General features: G+C 46.9%; 1 protein-coding gene across 1 annotated transcript in view; it reads left to right on the top strand.

The window, feature by feature from the left end:
* Nucleotides 1-635: 635 nt before the first annotated feature.
* Nucleotides 636-23,961, top strand: part of Ets98b (DNA-binding protein Ets98B) — a 60,345-nt gene continuing 37,019 nt past the window's right edge. Inside the window, exon 1 of the mRNA XM_076789678.1 lies at nucleotides 636-1,257. Within this exon, the coding sequence (XP_076645793.1) occupies nucleotides 1,222-1,257 (36 nt within the window). The 5' untranslated portion in view covers nucleotides 636-1,221. The remainder of the gene's footprint in view (nucleotides 1,258-23,961) is intronic.

The following is a 23,961-nucleotide window of genomic DNA, read 5'->3' as shown; positions in this document are numbered from 1 at the left end:
TAGAACCGGTAATTTCGACGGGTCCCGTAAACCTAGTGTTAAAATTTCCGCGCCCTAGGGTGTGCGAAAGAGACGCGTTGTTCGCTATCTAGTAATTGAAATAGCGCTTTACCCACGGTCGAAAGGTGGTCGGTATCATCGGTAAAAAGGCGCGGGTTGGTACGCATGCGCGCGTGATCGTTAGTAGGTCGCGCGTCGACGGCTTGAACGAGCTCGTCCCGCCACGGCCACAGTCATACAAAGGTGAGTCGGGATACGAGACGCGCCTCTAAATATCGCCATAATCGTCGCAAGGACCACGTTCCCCGTCGTGTTTCGTTAGCCCGTGGGTACCTCCTCGTAAAAAAAAAAAAAAAAAACATAATCGGCTGGCCGATGGTATGTGACTTAACGGAACCTTGGAAACCGTCGCGAATGTGCGAATCGACCCTGCCGAGCCTGTACTTTCACGGCGCGGTGTTTCTGGAAGCTGGTGTGACGGAGAGTCGCGCGGAAATGGGATGCCGACCAGCAGGAAGAGGAAGATATTAAAGATAATCGGTTAGTGCGTTACCGGCGGGAATAGTGTGTATCTCGTCTGCGTGGAAGGCGGCAGAGGGGAAGGGAGGGGACGGCTGTCACCGCCGCAAAGGATAGTCGGAAGTTCTGCGAGGAAGGTGCTCGGCGCTCTGCGCTCTGCGCTCTGCGCGCGAGATAGTAGGTCGAGTTCGCGTTCGGCGGCGTTCGGCCGTGTTCGGGCAGGCTCGGCGGACTCGAATTCGAAGTTGGTTCGGGCGCGCTTAGCGCTCGGCCAGTCGGTCCAGTCAGTCGCACGCGGCACACGAAAGCCTCGAAAAGTCGTGGGAGGTTCGAAAGACACACGCGATACAATTGAGAGACAGAGAGAGAGAGAGAGAGAGAGACAGAGAGAGAGAGAGAGAGAGAGAGAGAGAGAGAGAGAGAGAGAGAGAGAGAGAGAGAGAGAGATAAATCGAGCCGAGACGGATGAGAGATTCGGACCGCGGCTGTTGTGAAGACAAGACAGGTGACCAGCCGAACGAACCCGGAGAGGAAACACAGGCCGAACCAAGACGAGCAAAACGGGATCGTGGTCCGCGCGTTTCCGGCGCGTTGGAGACTGAGGATCGAGGGCTCCGTTCGAGAGCTCGACCGGCATCGAGACCAGTTCCGAACTGTCGCTAGTGAAAAATAGTTGACGGGTACCACCGGTGAAGAGGCGAGATGGTGTACGGAGGAGGCTTCGATATGGTGGAAACGGTGAGTCGGTTGTTTTTGTTTGCCGCGGGCGATCAAATGTGGTTAAACGTGTCTCTCTCGGAGTGCGCGAGGTGTGTGCGCGCGTGTGTGTACGTTGCATTCTTTTGAAGAGCCGACGCGACGGTTACGACGTGTGCTAACTGTTTTATTACATTCCTCCTTTTTTGTTTGCTTATGCCTATCGGACCGCGTCACGTCTATTTAATAAATTAATCGTGCTCGATGCTAGCGGAGATAAAACACTTGCGACGACGCCGATCGCCCGAGAATTACGAGATACCTTATCCGAAAGATATATTGTTACTATTACCAATTGATCAATTGCAAAAGAATGCAGGTACGACCCCGTCTTTAGAAAGTAAGGTCACGTCTGCCGCTCTTTCTCGAAATCCTTCGTTTAGGTAATTACAAAAATTGAACGTTCAAACCTGGTGGCGCGAAACGTCGCGCGCAGCGCGGCTCCAATTTCGGTCGCGCGCCAAGTTCGAATCACGTTATCCTGGCGCGCGCGAAGTTTGAAACGAAGTACAAAGGACGGGGCACGATATCTTCGACGATTGCATCGATCGTAAAAGATATCGGTGCGGGTCGCGTAACAGTTAATCAATTCCGTAGAAAATATATTTCGTCATAGGAAACTTTCTACGTTTCTTGGAAAATATTTAGAAATCGATCAAAGAGGATTGTGAGGGGTTCGCTGCTGTTTTTGTCGACTTTCGTAACCGAGTTTCATCGATTATCTAATTGCGCCGTGATGTAATTCCAGAGTATGTTTCGCGCGTAGAAGTATTACGTCTCACTCCGAATAATAGAAAATCATTTGGAGCCGGTTTCAGCGTTAATTTCGCCGAAGCGCATCGTTCCAATTTGCCGAGTAGATACGGCCCTGTCGTAGAAAGACACAAACAGTCAGATGGTCGCGGAGGAAGGCGGCTAACTTTCGAATCTACTACCACTGAACCCTGTAGTGGTCAGCGGCGAGAAATTCGCTCGGCTGGTAGGCAATGGAAAATTTTCCAGTAAAATCGGCTTTTTCTAAAGCCGCGGTATTTCACCGGATAACTGTCCGCTAATCGGAAAATCACAATCCGACCGTGACTAATATTTTATGTTTATTGGGCGCAGACCTCGCCAGTATAATACAATTTTCCAAGCAATAAATTTTACGTAGAAGTTCGTAAAAGCGTCTCTGACGCGTTTAATAGCGTCCCGATGGCCTCTCGGATTATTTCCAAGCCGTATAAAAGCTTTATCTCGCAGGAGAAAAAAAAAACGGTAACGCTGCGTGAGAAACGATACCGGCGGAACGATTAATTGATTCGTTCATTTTTATCGTCGCGTTTCCCCGACGACGAACTCCGCGCGACGCAGAACGCTAAAATTATTTGTTGCTTGTCGACGGTTTTTTGCGAACGGCCAACGGATTATCGTCGAGAATTTCGCTTTCACGGCTTATTTACATACCTCGCCCGGAACGAAATCATGGCAGCGCACGATGCTGGAACTCTTGCAACTGTTTCCGCGAACCTGACACACTCTGGCTGGTCCCGCGATTCTATTGGTCGCCGATGAAAAAAAATTTCATTTACGAACGAACGAACAATTAGACCGTATGGAAATCGTTCGGGTAAGCAGCTCGTAAATTTGTCTTTTTCTCTCGTTTTTCTTGGTCGTCGTCTAGCGCTTAATGCGTATGTCCTGTAATATACTTGTGTATTCATGAAAGAGCTCTATATGGTCCGGCGACATGAATTTTACATTACCATATTCGCATATTAGATGTATCTAAAATTTCGCTACTACGCGCCCGTTACGTGCGACCTTCGGTTCTCGCGTACAGCCTTCCTTTTATTTTAAACGTCGTCGTCTCTCCCGTGCACGCCAGCTTCTATGCATCGCCTAGTCCCCTGGATCCCCGAGCTCATTAACCGGTCCATCCTGTATTCCATTCCACGATTGTACCCGATCCATCATTAGCATCGTTCACCCGCGGAAATCCCGCGAATAACAATGTATCCGCCCGTCCCTTGGTGAAATCATGCTCTTAAAAATTAATTACCTGACGCACGCCCGCTCAATAGCCATCGGAAAAATCATTCGATCTCGGAGAACTGTAAATTAATATGCAAATTCCAGTGTGGAGATTCCAGTTACGCGAGCCTAGGTTTTCTTTGAATCATTCTCTTGCTTCCCGTTCTCCTCCGGACGTCTATTATAGTTTTTAATGATCCGCTAAGCGTCCGCCGGTATTGCCATTAGAAACCCCGTCCATTTTTTCGATTCTAACAATTTAATTATCCCTTGGATGGATTTCAAAGAATTATTCGGAGATTGCATTTCTCAACAAGCCTAAATTGTTTATGTGATCAAAGAGAGGTGAAAACAGGAATTAATAATTTTGAACAATTTCGTGTCCAAAATTTTAGAAAATAGTACGTTGATAATAACAACGCTTGGGACGGCTGACTACTGGTCCCATACTACTTAGACTACTGGGGCAATTAATCAACAGAAAGGTTTCATTTCGCTGGGTGGTGGCCCCGATAATCTAATCGGTTAGGATGTCTGACTACCGGCCCTATACTACTTATACTACTTACACTACTGGAACGATTAACGCACAGAAAATTTTAGTTTAGCTGCTCTGTGGACTGGATAATCTTGAAGTTAGGATCTCCGAGAGTCCCGTCGCTCTTGCTATTGTATTTCTGCGAGAAGAATAGCAAGCTGGCGGTTTTTGAATGTAGGGAGAGGGAGGGAAGATTCGCGCGAAGACAGAAGCTTTCGCGCATCATAAATCCGATTGTCAGAGACGCGGCTACGTGGACACGGAGAGCGCAGACATGGTCTCGCGGCTGACCGCGTAAACGGGGTGTAATTAAAAAATCTCGCTAGCCGGTCTTTGTGTCGGGCGTTGTATATAGTTGATGTCCTTGCCGAGGCAATTCGAAATCCTGTCCGGTCTCGCATTAGCGAGGGCGTGGTTGGTCGTTCGTTCCTGGTCCGAGGATAGCAGCCTCTCGTAGTAATTGCGCCAGGCTCGTTTCCACGGCACGACACACAACACGACACCACATCTGCGGGTTGTGTGTCCACTTCCCTTTCTTTCTTTCTTTTCGCCTTTTCCCCCATCGCGGTTTTCCTTGTTCTTTCTTCTCAACAGTTTCACCCGAAGTCGTTTCGCAAGATAATAAAAGATTAGACGATTCACGGCCAGCGTTTAGGACCCTTACGTTGTACCACGTTGCTTCAGAGAGTTTACAGTTGTCATCGTTGTGGTTGGAAGGGACCACGTAATCGGGCTGCGATATTAATCCAGTCATCGTTGACGTATTGATGGATTCGATCGGCCTCGAACGGGTTACACATACAAGATCGAATTTGACTCGAAAGGCATTCCAATCTGCCCGGTTACGGCAATCCCAGGACACTTCAACGTCTTGTCTTGAGCAACACGAAATTTTCGGACACTCTGATCGATCGATACAGAGGCTCTGTTCTCTTTCGCCGAATGCTTCACTTATATTTTCAATAATATTTTTGTGAAATCAAAACCGGTAGCTTAGCGCACTTCGTCGGAGGCGTAAGCAGTGGTAGGACATTTTTGGAAATTTTTTGAACCCGGGGGAACAATCGCGCCCTTAAACTCGAGAAAAAAGTCTTTTCTGTCACGAGGAAACTCGTGAGCGGTACGCACTTTGTTAAGCTGAAATTTCCTAAAAGCGGCACGCGCCGCACAGTGGGCAATTTGGACAAAATCGGATTCAAAATCAAGGAACTTTCGATAGGAATGAGGTAGAACGATGAAATTTTTTAAAAATGAAAGCTGCAACTTTGTAGAATATGGGAAAAATAGAGAGATTGTATTACGAATGTTTTTTAACCTCGAGAAAATTCGTTAAACGCGCACAAATTCAAGAAAATTTTATTTTTCCCAATACCACGCGCGGAAAACATTTTTTTTTAACATGCTATACATCATTTCCCATAGATTTTCTCACGCTGATTTCAAATCTGGTCTCAAAATTTGTCTACGATCTCATGATTTTGCGAAAAATAGATTTTTGTGACAAAAACAAATGATGTCATTTTTTCGTTGAAATGATTGGATGGTAATAATCGCCCTATTTTTCCCATATTCTACAAAGTTTCAGCTTTCATTTAAACAAAATTTCATCGCTCTACCTCATCCCTATCGAAAGTTCCTTGATTTTGAATCCGATTTCGTCCAAATTGTCCACTGTGCGCCGCTGCGTTCTGACATTCATTCTGCATTCGTCGTAACTTATAGACGCAGACGCACGCGATCACTTTTGACATCGAGTTTGACGAATGCAGTATAAGCGGTAGTGCGATCGCAGAAACGGAATGGCAGCTTCGGAGCGTGAAGGATTTGCTAAATGGTCGAGTCCGAATAAGAATGGGAAAAATGCGCGTGATTGAAGAGAGACACGGTCGAACAACTATTGTGTCACTGCAGGCACGAAGAGCAAAAGGGTATATTCCCGAGACGATACAGTTTCGCCGAGCGCAGAGGAGAGGAGAGAAGGCGAGCGGCGCGTCGTGGCGCGGCGTGGCGCGGCGCGGCGTCCCTGAATTTAATTAGACGGCGTACGTGCAACGTGCAATCGGATCAGATTAAATTCTTGGGCGCAATTCATTGTTTCAATTGTTTCTGCTAGAAAACGAGACAGAACCGCGGGCGCAGGTCCGACCTTCCCGACTTTCCTGGAACGGAGCAGCAGCGGCAGCAGCGCACCGGGTCCCCTTTTGCCCTTTTACCCGCTTGTTTCGCGTCCCCTTTTACCCGCGTGTACCCGTTGCGCTGCTGCTCGGGGAGGGGGGAGGCAAGGACCCGAAGAATTCGCTGTATTATGCCGGCGAAAAAAATGCTCGAGTACGCGCGCGCTCGCGCGCCGACAAAACCATTCGCCGTGTGTTTTACTCAGGTGTGTCCACCCCCTTTGTTCTCCGGCGAACTTTTCACTGGCAAAACCCGCGCGCGGATTTACCGCGGCGTCAACCGAGGCCACGATAAACACCGGCGATCATTACAACAACCCGCGAACAATGCCGATTATTTACATACGGGATTTTCGGGCTTTCTTTCGCCACCGGGGAGATTCTTAGATCCGAGCCACCAGGAATTCAGAGCATGAGCCCCGACGTATCTGCCGTGCGCGGCACCCACCGCATACCGGTGCCGTCGAATTTTTGTGCCGCAAGGTCGACCGGGCCTTTGGAAAAATGTTTTATTATTCGAGAAATCTTGCTGCGACTCGTTAATCCTCTCTCTCTCTCTCCCTCTCTCTCTCTCTCTCTCTCTCTGGTATCGCTACCACTGTAGGTGGTTTTAACACGCCGACTGGCAACTCGGCGACCATAACAATTGGGTAAACACCAGAGGAATTTATTTTGTTTATCTGTCACCGCAGTAACGCAATTTTAACACGTTGTCCACCGGTGATATTGTTCCATAATTTTTGGGAGTCTGTGGTCCATGATTAAGGTCTTTTTTAATAGATCAATTTCAATCGCGAACCAACAAGTCGCCATAAACTACGTGAACTAATTAATTCGTTCGGGATTGTTGTGTGAAAGAAGGTTTGTGAGCTTCCAGTTATTAAAAAACCTATTAAGTTTGCTCTACCTAATGGGAACAATCTTTTAGTAGCTGTATACTATCGAACCAGATAAAAATATTGGGGGATAATCATTTCTTCCTGATATTACCGTTTAATGAAGCATTTTTTAAGTGCTTTCTAATCTATGACAATCGCGGAGAATTCCCGTTAATCCGGTATCGAAATCGCTAATAATCGATAAAAGAAGGATAATTCTTTTTTGTATCTCGGATACGCGAGGTTAATATCCACGTTTTTGTTTCCGATTGGTCAGAGTCTATATTTATGGAAACCAGTTTCGGTTTAATTTCTATGCCGTATAAATAGTCGGGAGATATTTCGATTTGCATAGATCGGTCTACCGGTTCGCATAACAATTTCCCGAGTAATCCGGGCATTTCGAGCGAGCGTGCTCGTTGCGAAATTCGTGACTCATCGAATCGGTTGGATCCGATGGAAACACTGTCGATCCGGCCCGAGTCGGCCCGACTGGGGATCGATTAGAGAGCGTCCGGAGACTATCGTACCGGCGAAACGTGTCAATGGCATGTTTAAATATCGATAGAAAGGCCGTTTGATTAGGGCGTGAAAATCTGTGGCAGTTTTGCGCAACGGCGCTCGAACCGAGCGGCGTGGCAAAAGCGACGGTGGTTCGCGTGTCGAGCCGCGATCTACGATCTTGGGATCGGTCTAGAGGCCGAAATCGGGGGCATTAATCAGCGGCACGGTGTGCGTACACACACGTGGGTGGTCGGTATTGACGCAAATCGTAATAATCGTACGTCTACTACGACTCTCCCGGTTAAATCGCGCGAGGTCGAGGCTGCTTCGGCAAGGCTAGAGCCGGCCGATTTTCGAAAGGCAACTTCAAAGGTCGATCGCCCCTTCCTCGATCGTTATCGCGCTCCTATCGAGAAAGTAACGCCGAGATCGATTGCGAGAGACACCGGAGAAAAACCAACCGGGGAAAAAAGGATGGAAGAAAGCTGCGGCCACGAAGGGACGCGAAAAGCACGCCAGTTCTCACGAGTCCCGTGTGAAATCGAAATCGCCTCGCTCGCATGAACCGTCGACGAGCCAGCTTGCATCTTGAAAAATTATGGCTGACGAGCGAACGGTGCGAGCTATTTGTTCCGTCTGCCAGAACTCACCTCGACCGCAGTAAGATCGCCAATTTTAAGACAATTGGCAGTGTATTTAGGTCAGTGAAAAAATTCGTGGACGATTCCTTATATTTTAAATCGGGCAGGAACTTTTGCACTGACTTAATATTTAATTTGGGTACTATAGGGGTTATATTTAATCCGGAGATATAGCTTTTCTAGGATGGAAAATAAATTTTGTTTGTAGCAAGCGGTGAGATCCATCGATCGCATTGCAAAACGGTTCTTCCCGAGCAGATAGTCGCGTTATCGCCGCTTCCTCATCTGACTCGAGAAGAAAGGTTACCAGGTGTCTCTCCTGTCGACCCGTCTCGTTCCTCAATCTCTCGAAAGTCCCTTCGCACATTCTGTCCCGCGTCCATTCGTCCATCTGTCGTTCCGTTTCGGCCTCGGCAACGCGAAATTTACAGCAGCCATTACGAGTCGAGATTCTTTGTCTTGTCGCTCAACAGGCTCGCGTCCTCTCCTTCTTTTTAACGCGTCGACCGCCGAAGACCATAAAAACTCGCCGAAATCAAAGCAATTTAACAAAGTTGCCTCGTGTTCCCGTAACCACTATAATCTCTCAACCGAGCAGCAGGTCTAACTCGTAAAGCACATCCGAAACACTCAAACTGAAAAACCGCTTTAGCATCCATTTAATTCGAGACAGGAATCCAAGACGGTAAGCGAGGACAAAATTTGATTTCCAAGTCGAATAATTCGAGTTTCCCATTGTTCGTCCTGGTAGGGTGGAATTGTGTTCGGAACAGAGGCTTTTCTTCCGAGGGAGAATCCTCGAGGATTTTTCATTGACCCCGACTACTGAATGGCTCGCCGTCGGGGGTTCGCGAACGCGTAGACCTTTGCGAACACGCGATTACGAGCGGAATCCTCGCGTGAGTCGACCACTTAGACCACTTTAAAGAGGCTATGCCCATTTCGAAGCACGAATCACATCCATAGCCTCCTGTTTTGAACGCTTTCCTCGGTGGGAGAAATCAATAAGCAATCTCCCCATATACATTCTCCTAAACTTTTCCTCAAATCGAAACTCTTCTACGCAACGTCACGTAAGACCTCTACAGAGGAAATGACAGCATACTCGCCGCATGTCTCACCCTGGAAAAGCCCAGGATTAGAAAGCGAGGAGTATTTCCCGCAGTACCAATTGCACGCTCACTTTTACTATTATTTGCGTCATAAGATCGAAATCCAGCTCTGAGAAATCAGCTCCGAGGTTATTTTCGCGAATCGCGCCGCGATCCTCGTTCATTCATCCGCGCCGGATAATTCATTCATTTCACGATCGTCCGAGGAATCGCGTTATTGATTCAGGAATCGTAGGAATCGATTCGATAAGAGCGCACCGCCACGTGGCCTTTGCAGCGCACGGAGCGCGCGCGCGCGCGCAGCGCTTGGCGATACGCTCAAGGTTTCATTGTTTGAATATAGACTCGCGCGCCCGCCTCTTACTTTCACCTCGTTTGCTGCGCACACAACACCTTTTCATCTTTCGCGATCGCACTGGAATTCCCCCAGACAATTGACCCGAGCGGAACGATCGCGCACGCGTCCACGCGTGTCGTAAACCCAGGCCGATCCAACGTTTCTGCCGCTAATTCGATCCACGCCGATCGATCCACGCCACGGGGATCGCAGCCGTTGCCGTATTGTTCCTTTCTCCGCGATTCTACGAACGCGTCGTTTCGCTATTCCGACGTTTTGCAAATTAATAAAATTTCTTCTTAGCGCTCGGTAAACATTTTTTAATAGTCCGCACTCGGTCCGATCGCAACCGATTCTCCATTGTCGTTCGACGGTAGAAAGAGTCTATGGATAATGGCGACGATCATCCGGCACGAGCAGATCTCGCACTTTTACTCGACGGAGAATCGTGTCGAGCGAATCACTAGAAACGCCTGAGTTCTTTCTTTTCTTTTTTTCTTTTTGCGATGCGTCCGACGCGTGTGCATCCACCGCTGCATATCATCTTTAGAAAGCACAGAGGTAAATAGCGAGACGCTTGCTCTCGCATACTAGCTCGCTCGCGGGAATCAGCGAGTGGCCACTCACGGTTAATGTTCTGTGACGTTCGAACGTAAGACGTGTCCAAGTGCGACCGGATTCCGCGATCCCAGCGACCGTTTCTCGCGCGCATCCGGATGAGGAAGACAGAACGATGCAAAAGTGCACGCGTGAAACAATAAGCGGCCGGTGCAACGTGTTGCCAGTCCTGCTGACGGGATAGCATCATCAATTTTAGCTGAGACACGCTCGAGAGAGAGAGAGAGAGAGAGAGAGAGAGAGAGAGAGAGAACCCTAAGCCTCTTCGGGTCCATTAGGCTCGTCAGACGGTGTCCGAGATCCGCGAAATTTTTCTGCAAACTGATTTTCATACCTCGCTCTGATATATTGCAGGTAGACGGTCCCGAGACGTCAGAAACGCATTCTTCACACAGAAAAATATCTTATGAGAAAACTTATATTAAATCTTTTTGCTCCAAATTTTTCTACCATTTTGATTTGACTTAAATCTTCATTTAAATCTTTTTTGAATCTTTTTGCTCTAAATTTTTCTACCATTTTGATTTGATTTAAATCTTCATTTAAATCTTTATTGAATCTTTTTGCTCTAAATTTGTCTACTATTTTGATTTCATTTAAATCTTCATTTAAATCTTTGTGAATCTTTTTGCTCTAAATTTTCTACCATTTTGATTTCATTTAAATCTTCATTCAAATCTTTTTTGAATGTTTTTGCTCTAAATTTTTCTACCATTTTGATTTCATTTAAATCCTCATTTAAATCTTTTTTTAATCTTTTTGCTCCAAATTTTGCTACCATTTTGATGTGATTTAACCTCGTTAAAAATCAAATTTGTCTAAAATTGAAATGGACGTACCAGTGCCTAGATCGTGCAAAGATTTTCCCAAAAAGTTAAAGTAGTGATTTTGGAATGACAGGTGGGACGAGGGGTTCCCATGGTGTTCGAAGGCTCGGGGCATCCATGGGAACCTTTTTCGAATAATTTAGTAATTGAAGTCTACTTTGTCGTGCTCTCTGAATGGATAAAAAGCGCGTCGCTCTATTCATAGTTGGCCGTGTACGCTGAAAACGAGGATTAGTTTTCCTTTTCCTTTTGGACTGGCCGTGTTTCCATGGCTTCGGAGAGTCGTTGTTCAGGTTCGGCCGGAATACTAATGCACGCATTATTATATAGTCGAACGCCGCTACATAATTGACGAGCACCGTTTAGGTCGGTATTATCGTACGTGATTGGAAAACAGAGATTCGTTTGCTTCCCGCGCGAGTACTATACTTTCTAACCGGCGCGCCGAAAAACGAGCCTTTTTCTCGAACCGGCGACGTAGAAACGGAAAGAAGAGATAATGCGCGTGGAATATGAAAAGTGAGAGGAATTCGGAAGACTTTCCAGAGAACATCGTGGACAATATTGTTTATTTCAAACAACGGGAATCTAAATAGGTTGATTTCGCAGTGTATTGATTTTATTGCCGCGCGTTCAACGTTATATCCGTGATTTATTCGATGGATACGTATCGAAAGTTAGCAGCAGCGTTGCAGGGTAATATCCGTCGTTCCAGTTGCTAGCCCATCGCATTATCCTTAATGCGGATTCTGTATACCGTTTTCGTAGTTGCCACGGTCTGCCGTGGTTTTACTGCTCTATTACAGCACGCCGCTTTCATTAAAACGGTTTTTCCCAAGCGAAGTACCGTTCCGATGGAAGAAAGTTTCCGTTCGGTCAAATTCTAGCGCCATACCCGTCATTTTTCCTTTTTTTCTTTCCGTTTCAAAACATCGTTCGCCTTTTTCTCGCGATCCGAACGACTCGAACGTCAAAGTATTCTCCCGATTATTATCGAACACCTTGCATACTTTACAGGAGAGATTATTCTTGCGCCTCCTGTCATTATTTTCCACTTCTCGAACCAGCGATCTACACAATCGGGAAGGAAATCTCGAATTTCCCGGGCCTCGTAATTTTCTGCGTGAACTCTGCCGGTAATCGCCAATTAGAAAATCCGCCTCGTGCGTTAAATTTATCGGATCGTTCGAGCAGCCGGAACGATCCGAAGTAATAAATGCAGTTTATTTATCCGTTAAAGGCCGGGGTCGCTGTTCCGTCGAACAATAAACGGCGCGAGTTTTCTCGACGCGATCCGGATAGTAACGATCCGAAAACGGGTCGTTCTTTCCTTTCGCGGCGAGCCAACAGTGTTTTATTGTGCATAATTATTTACGTGTCAGGCTCATTAGTCTTGGTGATCGTCCGCTTTCGTTCGGTGGACCGTCGTTGTCCTCGTCGTCGTGTCTCTGCGAAACGAGGGTACATTATCACGGTGGAATTTCGATTCGCGAAACGGTCAAATTGAGATAATAACAGCACCAATAAATATCCTCCACCCGTAACGAGCACCGTTTATTTTTATCCGCGGACAAAGACGCGGTTCAGCCGCGTATCGCACACAATGCGAGCCGTTGGATTTTTTCGCGACGTGTGCGAGCCCGCTGCAACGAGACCGCGTTATCGCGACTGAAATCAAATTAGTCGCGATTAGGACCCGAGCCGGTGCGAAGCGGGCAACGTTGACGGAAATTGCTATTGTACCATCGACCCCGCGGCTTGTCGCGAGCACCGGTCTCCCTGGAAAGAGTCGAGATAATTGCTGAAATAATTGTCGAGACACGTAGTCGCCAAGACTTCTATTCAGTGCACGGCGAACTTGAATTTTCTACGCGAGCGACGAGTTCATTGTTTCCTTCTTCTCTGATTCATGAACTCTGAATAATCCAAGTTGATCCGTCGGATTAAAACGCTAATTAATTATCGACCAAGAGACATTCTGCCACGAGCGATGGAACATCTTTGACGGAGCTTGGATTTAACGACAATTGCAATAAATTCCATTGACAGAGGAAGTAAATTCCCGTTTGGCTCGCGAATTTCCTCGGCGCGAAGGGAGTTTCTCCGCGGCTTAACGATGACAAAGTTGTCGCCGGCGATATTAATTTCGAGGAAGGAATGTCGCGTGATTGTGAACGATGCTTGTGTGTACGTTCCCTCTTTTGCACGTTTTAGAGAGGTCCGCTTTTAAGGAAGGATCGTCCGCGTTTCCACCGATGCACAGTTATCCCCGGCGAGAGTGTGCGTACGCGGCGCGTGTAAACGGCCGATTCGCACGCTCGCGCCGCGAAGAATCGCCAATTAGAATTATTAAGGCCTGCACAATGTAAACGGGTCCGTGATTTAGATGCTAAGTACGGACGAACCGCCGCTAAACGCGTGTTTTACGGCCGCGTTAAAGTCACGAGGTTTCGCTCTTTCGATTTATCGAATTCTTTCATTTATAAGCCGTATTTTTTGAAATCGCAAAATTCTAACATTTGCATCCACCTCTGATCACTGGGCCGCGGATCTCTATGCAAAATAGAAATTTTCTGGGTTCATTTTTGAAACATCGACCTAATATTGCCGCAACGTTTATCAAAGTTGCTATAGTTTGCGGCGCGCTCGAGCCGCGAAATCGTTGATTAATTTTCACGGCGCTGTCAGGCAGCCTAACGAAGATCCCCGGCGCGTCTGTGCGAAAGAAATGCTTGCGGTAATTGGCTTTCCCCTCGTTCTACTTTTATATGCCCGTGAATGCACATGCATTTTCGAGTTAGACGTGAAACTGCAAACATTAACGGCTTGTTAATCATGCGACCCGTGCAACGGTTATTTCTGTTGCCCGCTTTTTCGAGTGTTGGCAATTCTACGCGTCATCGTTCGCTGGCACGTTTCCCTCGACAAGAAAAAAAAAAAAAAACGAAAAATCATTTCCCAGATGTTCAATGAATTTTCAAGATCCCCGACGACGGATGCTTCGGGACGCCGGCAACGAGAAAACCGTGGAATTCCTGCCACGGTATTACAGTGATCGTCAATTTTGTAATTACGCTCGTTACTCTTATTATCGTATATATAATCACCGCGGAAGTGTACAGTCGCAACTTGTCCCGCTTAATTACTTTATTACGTGCAAATCGCTTTACGTAATTGCCTGGATTTTTTTGTGCATAATAGTTACTTTATTCTCACTTTGTTACGTGTCCGCGATCGCCGTGGATCGTTCGTTGTGGTCGTCTCTCGTCGCGTAATTTCTGCTCTTGTTGTTCGCTTTGATTCTTAATACACGGTGTCACGAATTCGCGTAGTTACATCGAAACACGTTGAACGAACAGAGCGTACGATCGAAGAGTTGGATGTTTACGGTCGAATTGTGCTGGATCAAATCGATCAGAGGGATCGCGATCTGGAGGCCCCCGCGAAAATCGATCGGAGGAAAAAGAAGCCGGTTTTACAGTTATCGGGGCAACTCGGGCGTTGCTTTCCGCGAATGGGGAATATTCGCGGCGGTATTCGCGCTGTCGGGGATATTTAATCCAGTCCATAATTAACATTTTCTATCCGTTTGAGTTTTCTACGGTGGCGCGACGATTCCGAGTGCGAATGCTGGTGCGCTCGTACAAGCTCGTACACGCGTGTACACACGTGTACGCTCGTGAATGCGTGTCCCCGGTACACATACTCGCGGTACGCAGGCAGTCGTGCAGCAATCGAGTTTCTTCGGTACGCAGCTTTACCGTTAGGCCGCTTGATACTCTTGTCCGCGAGTCGCCTACATACGGGCCAGCCTTTACGCACGTTTAACGGACGGGTTTTCAAAGCTTTTTGTTCGTCCCTTTTTTTCTCCCTCTCTCTCTCTCTCTCTCTCTCTGCTGCATCGGGCATCACGCTCGACCGATCGACCGGCGGAGGCGGTGCACCGAGTGCATCGAGTGCACGCGAAACGCATTTCCGGGCAACCGGCGACATTCGAATCGCGCCGAGCCACCGGGTTTCCGATTAGATAGAAAGTCCTCCTTGCCGATTTCTCCTAATTGCGAAATTAATCTTTTCCGTTCGCCGCGTTTTCATCCGTGCTTCTCTTTCCGCGCTATCAGCCACCCATAGGCAATCAATTACTTCAAACTTAAGCTCAGATTAATCAGGGCAACCGAGTTGCAATCGGATCGAGCAATCAATAAAACTGCTGTTACCGAAGCTGCATTAATACAGACTTTGTAGCGTGCCGACGCTGGTCCACATAGTGCAGCATATTTTTGAAACATTTATTTAAATTATTCTCTTCCAACTCTCGTACTCGTAATTGCAATCTCTTTTGAATGCTTCGGTTGCTCCGTTCGAGGTCCCGTTCATTTTCCGCGTTAAATTCTTGTTGAAAATGAAACTTGTTCTTTTTTTTCTTGTTTCTTTTATTGGACACGGGCAGCATTAAATTGCAAATTAAAGTTTACGGAGTGATATCTTTTTTGATAAGGTATCGGGTATTGAGAAAACGTTTTTCGAGCATTATCGTGGTTCAGTGGACACGGGCTGCACTCGATGCAACTCGCAACACGAGGTTTTTACTCGCGAGGAACTCGTTTCTTGTTATCGGGATGATAAACAGGTAGCAGGAGCCGGGTTGATGGCGCAAGGATGATTAATACCGACCTTATTAGCTAGGGATGCGAATTGATCTAGTCATCTGTGCTAACTTTCAGGCGTTAGTTACGATCGTCCCGCGTGAGATCAATGTTATGTCTTCGCGGTAACTTTTGAAAAGCGAGTTTTCGATTAACGATCTCTCTCGGGATCTCGAACGAGTATAGACATTCGTTCGTACGCATTGTGTTACATCGTGAGAGAGAGAGAGAGAGAGAGAGAGAGAGACCGGTAAGGGATCATGCGATTTCATTAGCAGCGTCCCGACATAGTTCAGCGTGTCCCTCTTAATGAATACAAATGGCCTCAATTTAATCGCAAATTTAATCGGCCGGCTCGGAATACCAGATAAGCCCCTAATACTTTCGTTAACGGTGGAATTCTAAGTAAAACAAAATCCCTCGATACGTTCCACGGACAAAGAAAGAAATAACGGGCTCGCGGGGAGAGGGGGCCAGGCAAAAGACGTTGCACAGAGGGAGAACACGAGTTTCATTTGAATAGAATAGGTCGATAGTGATTTACGATACTCGATGCCTCGTCCGCTCGTGACTGTTTTCCGCTTCTTTTTCATTTTTCTTTCTTTTTATCATCGACCCGGCGCGCTGCGCTCCGCTCCGCTCGCCTCGATCTCGGTTTTTAATGACGTTGCAAAATTCGCGAGCGCATAACTTTCTCCCGAAAACGAACACCGGTCCCCGCAAACCTTCTCGCTGTTTTCGAAAAACCATCACCTACCGACAACTTTATTCACTTATTAGTTACCAGGAAATTGTGACTCGATTTAAAATAGTTCTGACATGAAATTTTATCCTCACACGGATTTTGAAACAAAAATTATGGATCCCACGAGCAGCACAATTTCCAGAAATATTTTTCACGTCACTGCTTCTTTCATATTGCGAAAGACAAATTACAGCGTTTGCGAGATTGCTGAATTGCCAGATTTAGAAAATTCGGAGTCTCGAAAATTTTTGTAGAGATTTGTAGGTTTTACTTCTGGTTTATGTTTGCCGATTTCTGGTTGCTCGTGCGCGGCTCGAGCAGCGTAGAAAACAGAGTCGGATCTAGCATAATTTGCCAGCAAGATCTCTCGGCGGAAAAATTGCGCAACCCCGCGAGACGTCGAGGACGACGTATCGATTCACACGGCTTGTACACGCGAGAGATTAATAAATTCAGATCGAAGTCGGCTCGTTAGTCGGTCGAGTCTAATTCACGGAGCGTCGTTGCCTTCCGCCTGGCGAGATTTAGTGCATCATGGGAACGGTTCGCGCCTGTACCGCGATTTCGTCTCATATTTATCAACCACGTCTGTCGAGAACGCTGGATTACGCGCGAGCGTCATACGCGCGGATACGGGAGAGATCAAGAGAGAGAAAGAGAGAGAGAGAGAGAGAGAGAGAGAGAGAGAGAGGAAAGGAGACCGCCGCCGGTCGAGAAGTTATAGTATCGCGTTTTGATTCCGCGCGTTCGCGTACACACACGGGCCCGTAGGAGAATTTACGACGGCACGGTTCTCCCTCTCACCGTTTCGTTCATGAATGCAAGTTTGTAAGTTATGACGCCGCAATAGAGACCGATGCAGGCCGATCCGCTCCGGAACGACTATCAGAAGCGAGAAGGCCGCTCTCTCGTGCTCTCCGCCGACGCCAAAGGGTTCCGAGAACGGCTCGAAGGGCCCACCATTACCCGGCGTCATCCGCTGATATCTCAATAAGAATCCTCGATCCGAATCTGCTTTAATCCGCTCGATTCCCTCCTGCGGATCCATAAACCGCCCGTCGGATCCAACTGACCTCCCGCAACGCGTCAATTTTCCGGCCTCCATCTTGCATAACTCCGAGAGAAGCACAGACGCTCGAAATCAAAATTTCGAGTTCCGAGGAAATTTTGAAATTTTTTCATCGGATTCCTTTCGAAAGCGGGACCGCGTAACGATCCCGGTTTTCTATTGTATTGTAATCACCGAGCAGCTCGATGCGATCGCATTGTGTTATTGGAGCTGAGAGCATCTTATTATTTGAAAACGGGCCGGACTCAATTTAGGATCGAGATGTTGCGATCCACTCGAACTCCAATTTGTTGTCGGCGATACAGGCATAAATTCGACTGTTTCACTTTCGAGGTGATCTTTAACCCATTGTCCGCCAATGTCACATTTTTGGGACACCGAATAAATCGAATATATAATTTTAATTTTGTTTTTGTAGTATACTATAGTATTAGGACCTTGAATAAGTTCTCGCTGTTTCTTCAAAAATGGCAGTAGCAGTACCCCGTTCGTGGAATTTCGAATGGTAACACACATGCAAGGCAGTAGTGTATCTAACCTTAAATTTCAGTGTATGGTAGTTCACTTTAGTGTAAACAAAGTAATTTTTTCTTAGTTCTGAAAATGTCTACTTTTGTGCCAAATAAAGTGTATTTGCGGGGAATTTTATTGCACTACTTTATTCAAAAGAAATCTGCAGCTGAAGCACATAGAATTCTTGTTGAGACTTATGGTGACAATGCTTTGTCGGATACGACATGCAGAGACTGGTTTCGGCGCTTCAAAAATAATGATTTTGAACTTGAGGATAAAGAACGTTCTGGCGCACCGAAAAAATTTGAAGACGAAAAGTTGGAGGAATTACTCGATCAAGACCGATGTCAGACGCTAGCAGAACTTGGAAAAACATTACAAGTAGATGAGTCAACTGTTTCATAACGTTTAAAAGTTTTAGGAATGATCCAGAAGCAAGGACATTGGGTAAAAGCTTTTATTTTGTAAAAGAAACAGCGAGAACTTATTCAAGGTCCTAATACATTCCGCCAATGTCCCAAAAATGGGACGGACTTTACAATTATGGCAAAAATAGTTCCAGTTGGTTAGTGTGAATATCATTACACAGTTAATTTAATTTTCTTTCGTATTTTTGAATGGGTTAGAATCGCTTCGCGATATTGGAAACACCGGTAGAGCATTACCCGGTAAATGAATTACCCCGCCGCGATGTGAACCCTAAAGGTTACCGTGAACATTCGTTACGATCCCGTTTAACCGCGGCTTATTTCCCACGTATAATCGCCTCGATAATTGCACCGATTTATAATCGTATCGAGCGCATCGTTGAACGTTTCGCAACAATTTCCATCGAGAGCGCGCCGACACGTTCGCGCCGAATGACGCACGCAAGCGCTTTCAGATTCTTCTACCTTCGGACACGTTAGACGATTGGTGAAAAAGTTGCGGCAGTTTCTTGGAAATAACAAAAAATTCGCGAAGCGTTGCGTGTCAAAAACCCGACCCGACGCCGGTGTGTCGAGTATTCAATCATAGCAGCGTCGGCGAGATAGCGAGGACGTCGCGTCCCCCCCGGTGTGCAAAGTAGTGGGAGAGAAGAGGGATGAAGTCTGATTACAGGTACACGGTTACGTATATAGATAGTTATAGCTCCGCGTTGCACACGGAGAAAGAGGGAGAGTACTGCGCATATCCTATCTGCTCTGGATACACAGGAGGCGGGTTCTTAGAACGGGAGGCCATTACCGGTGCCCGGCCACATACTGATATCTCAATACAAACCCTTAGTTTGAATCCATTATAATACCGGGGTACGCGAGCACAATCGTCGCGTCGTGTACTCGTCCACGTATGCGGCCTCTACAGTATTATCCTGCCAGGATGCCATCCATACCACGTTCCAAGAACGCCTCCTGGAACCCTTTCTCTTTCCTAGCCACGAATTCTCCCGTTCGCCTTTCGGTTTCTTTCGTGTATCGCTGCTTATCCTGCCACTTCGCCCGGCAGATCGCATTCATCCACTCTGCGGCCCTCGCAACTTTTTCCCCCAAAATCTCTATACCAATCCCTCAATTTTTCTTCACAGGAGTAATTTTTATACAGCTTCTAAAACACGTTCTCTTTGAATTCGCAGGATATTCATCTCACTGTGCACAGTAGTTTTCGAATTTTTCTAGACGAGAAGGAAATTTACAAAATAGTTTGTCCCTTTTTGGATTCTCGCAGGACAAGTAAATTTAGATCAAAGGAAACGGCACTATTCTATGCAGAAGATTTGCATGGCTGTCCGAGGCAATTAATTTCCGATCCCGCAGCGATATCACGGTCCCACGAACGAACCCTGTTATCTTCCTCTCGTAATCTTCCAGCGGAAACGTTTTTATCGATCACTTAAGGTACCTTTCTCTCCGTTTACTGCTACTTTGTGCAAGGGAATGGCAACCGCAAATATAATATTCCACGGTGTATCATTAACGATATCGCGTTTCCTGTACACCTTTGTAGCGACCTCTATTATCTCGGCGCGTACCGCTTCCCCCTGTACCATTTATCTCGTGCAACTTTTCTTCGCTGCATTGTCGACCGTACGTTTTCTTGTTGAAATTGTGCTCGGGAACGCAGAACGGCCATAAAGAAATATGGGAACGCGCGAAGAAACAGAAAGTTATTCTCGCTCTTCGATAAAGACGAATGAAACCGTGCTTGCATTAATCTTGCGCGGATATAACTTTTGCATTTCTTGCGTTTCGCACTTCGAGTACCAGCTTAGCCGCCTGGCTGGAAGCGCAACGAAATGACACTCGATTATGTCAGAATTTATTTATAAATTCCGTCTTCCATTCCTCGGAGACGCTTCCATATGACAGCTTGGGTACCGGGGGTTGACGAAGTACAGTGACTTCTCGATGTATGTCAACGACAGGGGTCTTGCCAGTGTCAAGTATCGTCCAGGAGACATACCCATGTTATGTTTACACTTCTCGAGGCCTCTCCAACTTCTTGGGCACCCCGCGGTAGTGGGAATAATTCCAGGCCCTGGCGGCATATATAGAGAAATCTGTATCATACTTGCGACGGTAATTAGAGTCCCGGGGTTTCTGTTCGACGACGACAAAGATGAGGGGCCGAGGAAGAAATAGCCGAGACGTAAATTTTCCGTCGGGCAAAATCTGCTGTAGCCGTATTCGAGCGGCGTGATTTTTGCGAAACCGGGACGGCGCGTCGTGAACTTGTTTGGTATGCCTCAAAGGGACGCTCGGCGTCGTATTTTCTATCGTAAAATCGCGCTCGCGGGTAACGCTATCGCGAGAATGCTCTCGTTCCGCGCCGGGTCCACGGTACTTAGAGGAGAACAAGAGCCAACGGGTCTACGATTGCATCGACACTGCGGAGGCGAATGTCTCCAGGACCAGACTATCGTTACACCGACTACGATGCAATCGAGGGCACCGATCGATGTTTCCTGCGAGGCTGCTAAAGACATAACGTTCACGTGTTTACGATACCCGGCCGCGACGATAATTCGCCCCGTAAGGGCGTACACGCGTGTACCCGGTCTACACGAGTATTATACGCGCACACGTCTCCGCGCGGTGCACACGCACGCTACCCGACCGTATTATTCGCGGTTTTGTCCGAGAATTGTTGCGCGAGCCGTGAGCGTGACAGCCACGGCCTTATTCCACCCGACTGATATGCTTTTTACAGACGGGCCACGGGATAGGGTGCTCGATGTGCTTGCCCGGATCGCCGACTCTCGATTTTATTCGAAATTTGAATCACAGACGCTCAACATTGCGCTTTCAAGCGTAAACTGGATAGTTATGTTTAGGACGCTTCGCTTTACCGAGCATTTCCAAGGATATCATCCCTTTTCCATCAGCATCCCTAGAGTTAGGAATAAATCAAGTTGATTGTTGTCAGCACCTGGAGGATCTCCAGGTCTCGCTTATAAGGTTACCATTAATCGAACCTGTACAATAAAGTAACATCACTAGCTGTAAAACATCTCGAAACTGGATTCTGGAACAAGATCTGTTGATAGTCTCTACACGCAGAATCTAAACTCTATTCGTTTGTTTGTTGTTTAGGTAAAGAAAAGTCTTATTTAAAGCAGTACTTGTCGCGCGATATAGTAAATGGTGTAGTCCACCCACCAGGGGTCTGTAAAGCGCGGGTGTGACGACAGATGGCAAAACGTGGGACGACGAGAAGAAGAAAACCGGCGACACCCACGCGACCCGCTCATAGTTTTCTGAATGCCAGACGTTTTCGAGGGCACATCGCGACACCCCTTCCTCCTCTGAACAGCTTTCTCCCTTGTTTATCGAACATCGATGTCGGACAGTCGCTAACATGGGCAGCTATGTACAAATGGTTCGCTCCGACGACTGGAGGAATTCTATAGACTCAATAGCCGTCTTACGATTCTGAAGTCTCTAAAGTCCCGAAGTTATAAAGATCTCGAGCCTCGAAATTCTAAAGCGATAGAGCTCAAAATCCCGGAAGTTCTGGAACTTTGAACTTCTAAAGCTCTGGATCCTGAAGCCCTAAAGCAATAAAGTTCTAGAGCTTTGAAGTTCTAAATCCCTCGAGTTCAAAAGCCCTGAAGTTCTGAAACTTTCAACTTCTAAAGCTCGCAAGTCCTGAAGATCTGAAGCTCTCAAGTCCCAAAGCCCTAAAGTTCTCAAGTCCCAAAACCCTAAAGCTCTCAAGTCCTAAAGACCTGAAGCTCTCAAGTCCCAAAGCCCTAAAGCTCTCAAGTCCCAAAGCCCTAAAGCTCTCAAGTCTTAATGCCCTAAAGCTCCAAAGTTCTAGAGCCTTGAAGTTCTAAGGCACCAATGTTCTAAAGCCCCCAAGATTCTAAAGCCCCCAAGATTCTAAAGCCCTGAAGCCCTAAAGCTCTAAAGTTCTAAAGCCCCAAAGTTCCAAAGCCCCCAAAATGCTAAAGCCCTGAAGCCCTAAAGCTCTAAAGTTCTAGAGCCCCAAAGTTCTAAATCCCCCAAGATTCTAAAGCTCTGAAGCCCTAAAGCTCTAAAGTTCTAAAGCCCCCAAAATTCTAAACCTCCCAAAATTCTAATGCCCTGAAGTCCTAAAGCTCTAAAGTTCTAAAGCCCCAAAGTTCTAAAGCCCCCAAAATTCTAATGCCCTGAAGCCCTAAAGCTCTAAAGTTCTAAAGCCCCAAAGTTCCAAAGCCCCCAAAATGCTAAAGCCCTGAAGCCCTAAAGCTCTAAAGTTCTAGAGCCCCAAAGTTCTAAATCCCCCAAGATTCTAAAGCTCTGAAGCCCTAAAGCTCTAAAGTTCTAAAGCCCCCAAAATTCTAAAGCTCCCAAAATTCTAATGCCCTGAAGCCCTAAAGCTCTAAAGTTCTAAAGCCCCAAAATTCTAAAGCTCCCAAAATTCTAATGCCCTGAAGCCCTAAAGCTCTAAAGTTCTAAAGCCCCAAAGTTCTAAAGCCCCCAAAATTCTAATGCCCTGAAGCCCTAAAGCTCTAAAGTTCTAAAGCCCCCAAAATTCTAGAGCCCTGAAGTTCCGAACCCTTGGACTTCCAAAGCCCTAAAATCCTAACCTTGTGATGTCTTGAAGTCTCAAACGAGGTGTTGGTTCGGTTCGAAGGGATTTTGTGGAGAACCATCGGATCGAAAAGGGACGAAAGGGTTGCGAGCCGGTGCAGTGGGGGTAGAATAAGAAAGAGAAACCGAAGGAGATCGCGCGCATCGAAATGCTCGAGGCGTGGAACGGGTCGACGTGGAAGGCGCACTTGGATGTTAGCGAAATAAATTATTGCCGCGTTTTCAATTTTTAACCCGTTCCCCGGCCGTTCTTTTTTTCACGACGTTTGCTCCCTCGACCCGGCCAATCTACGCTCAATCTTCCCGCATTCGCCGATCCTCTCCGTATGCGAGCTACGGAGCCACGGTGTTCCGCTGAATTAAACATAAGTCAGCGAGTATAAAATATGCCGCGAACGTTACCGGCAGATATAAAACGCGGCTCGGTAGGTGTACGTGCCACGTGCACCGGGGGAATGCGCGCACATAGTCTTTTTTCCCCTCGAGCGACGACGGAGGGAAAACTTTACGTCCTACCGCCGAAAACGTCCATACCGAACCCTCGCCACGACACTAAGAAAGACGCTACTGACGATCGATATCGCGATCGATCGCGCACACTCTGCCTGGCGGTCATGATTCAGAGAATCATCGTCGATCCACACTTCTAAAAACTCGTTCAATCTGAAAGAAATTTTAGGTCACCAATTTATCCCTTTGCAATGCTACATCCAGTCAGACTAAACGTTAACATTTCTCCAGTTGTTCCTTACTTTATTGATTCCTATCACGTCCATCGATAATGTCACAATTACACGGTGTTTCAATAAAATTGTACTGTTTCTTATCTGTCCTAAAGAAATAAAAGTGAACTGTATAATTTTTTGTAACAAGTTCCGAAGTAAAAGAGAGGGATCGTGAAGGATCATAGGACTGATTAGAATAACGTAAAAGTGGTCTTGGTCGTCGGAGTAAATAGATTTCCGAGGAGAGACCCCGAAGCGAGCCATTCTTCCTGACAGTCGATCGGCGAAAACG

This window comes from Halictus rubicundus, chromosome 6, assembly GCF_050948215.1.
Source record: "Halictus rubicundus isolate RS-2024b chromosome 6, iyHalRubi1_principal, whole genome shotgun sequence".
In the NCBI taxonomy this organism is placed as follows: Eukaryota; Metazoa; Arthropoda; class Insecta; order Hymenoptera; family Halictidae; genus Halictus; species Halictus rubicundus.
Note: the sequence above shows the minus strand (reverse complement) of the source record. Positions and strands in the feature narration are given on the sequence as shown.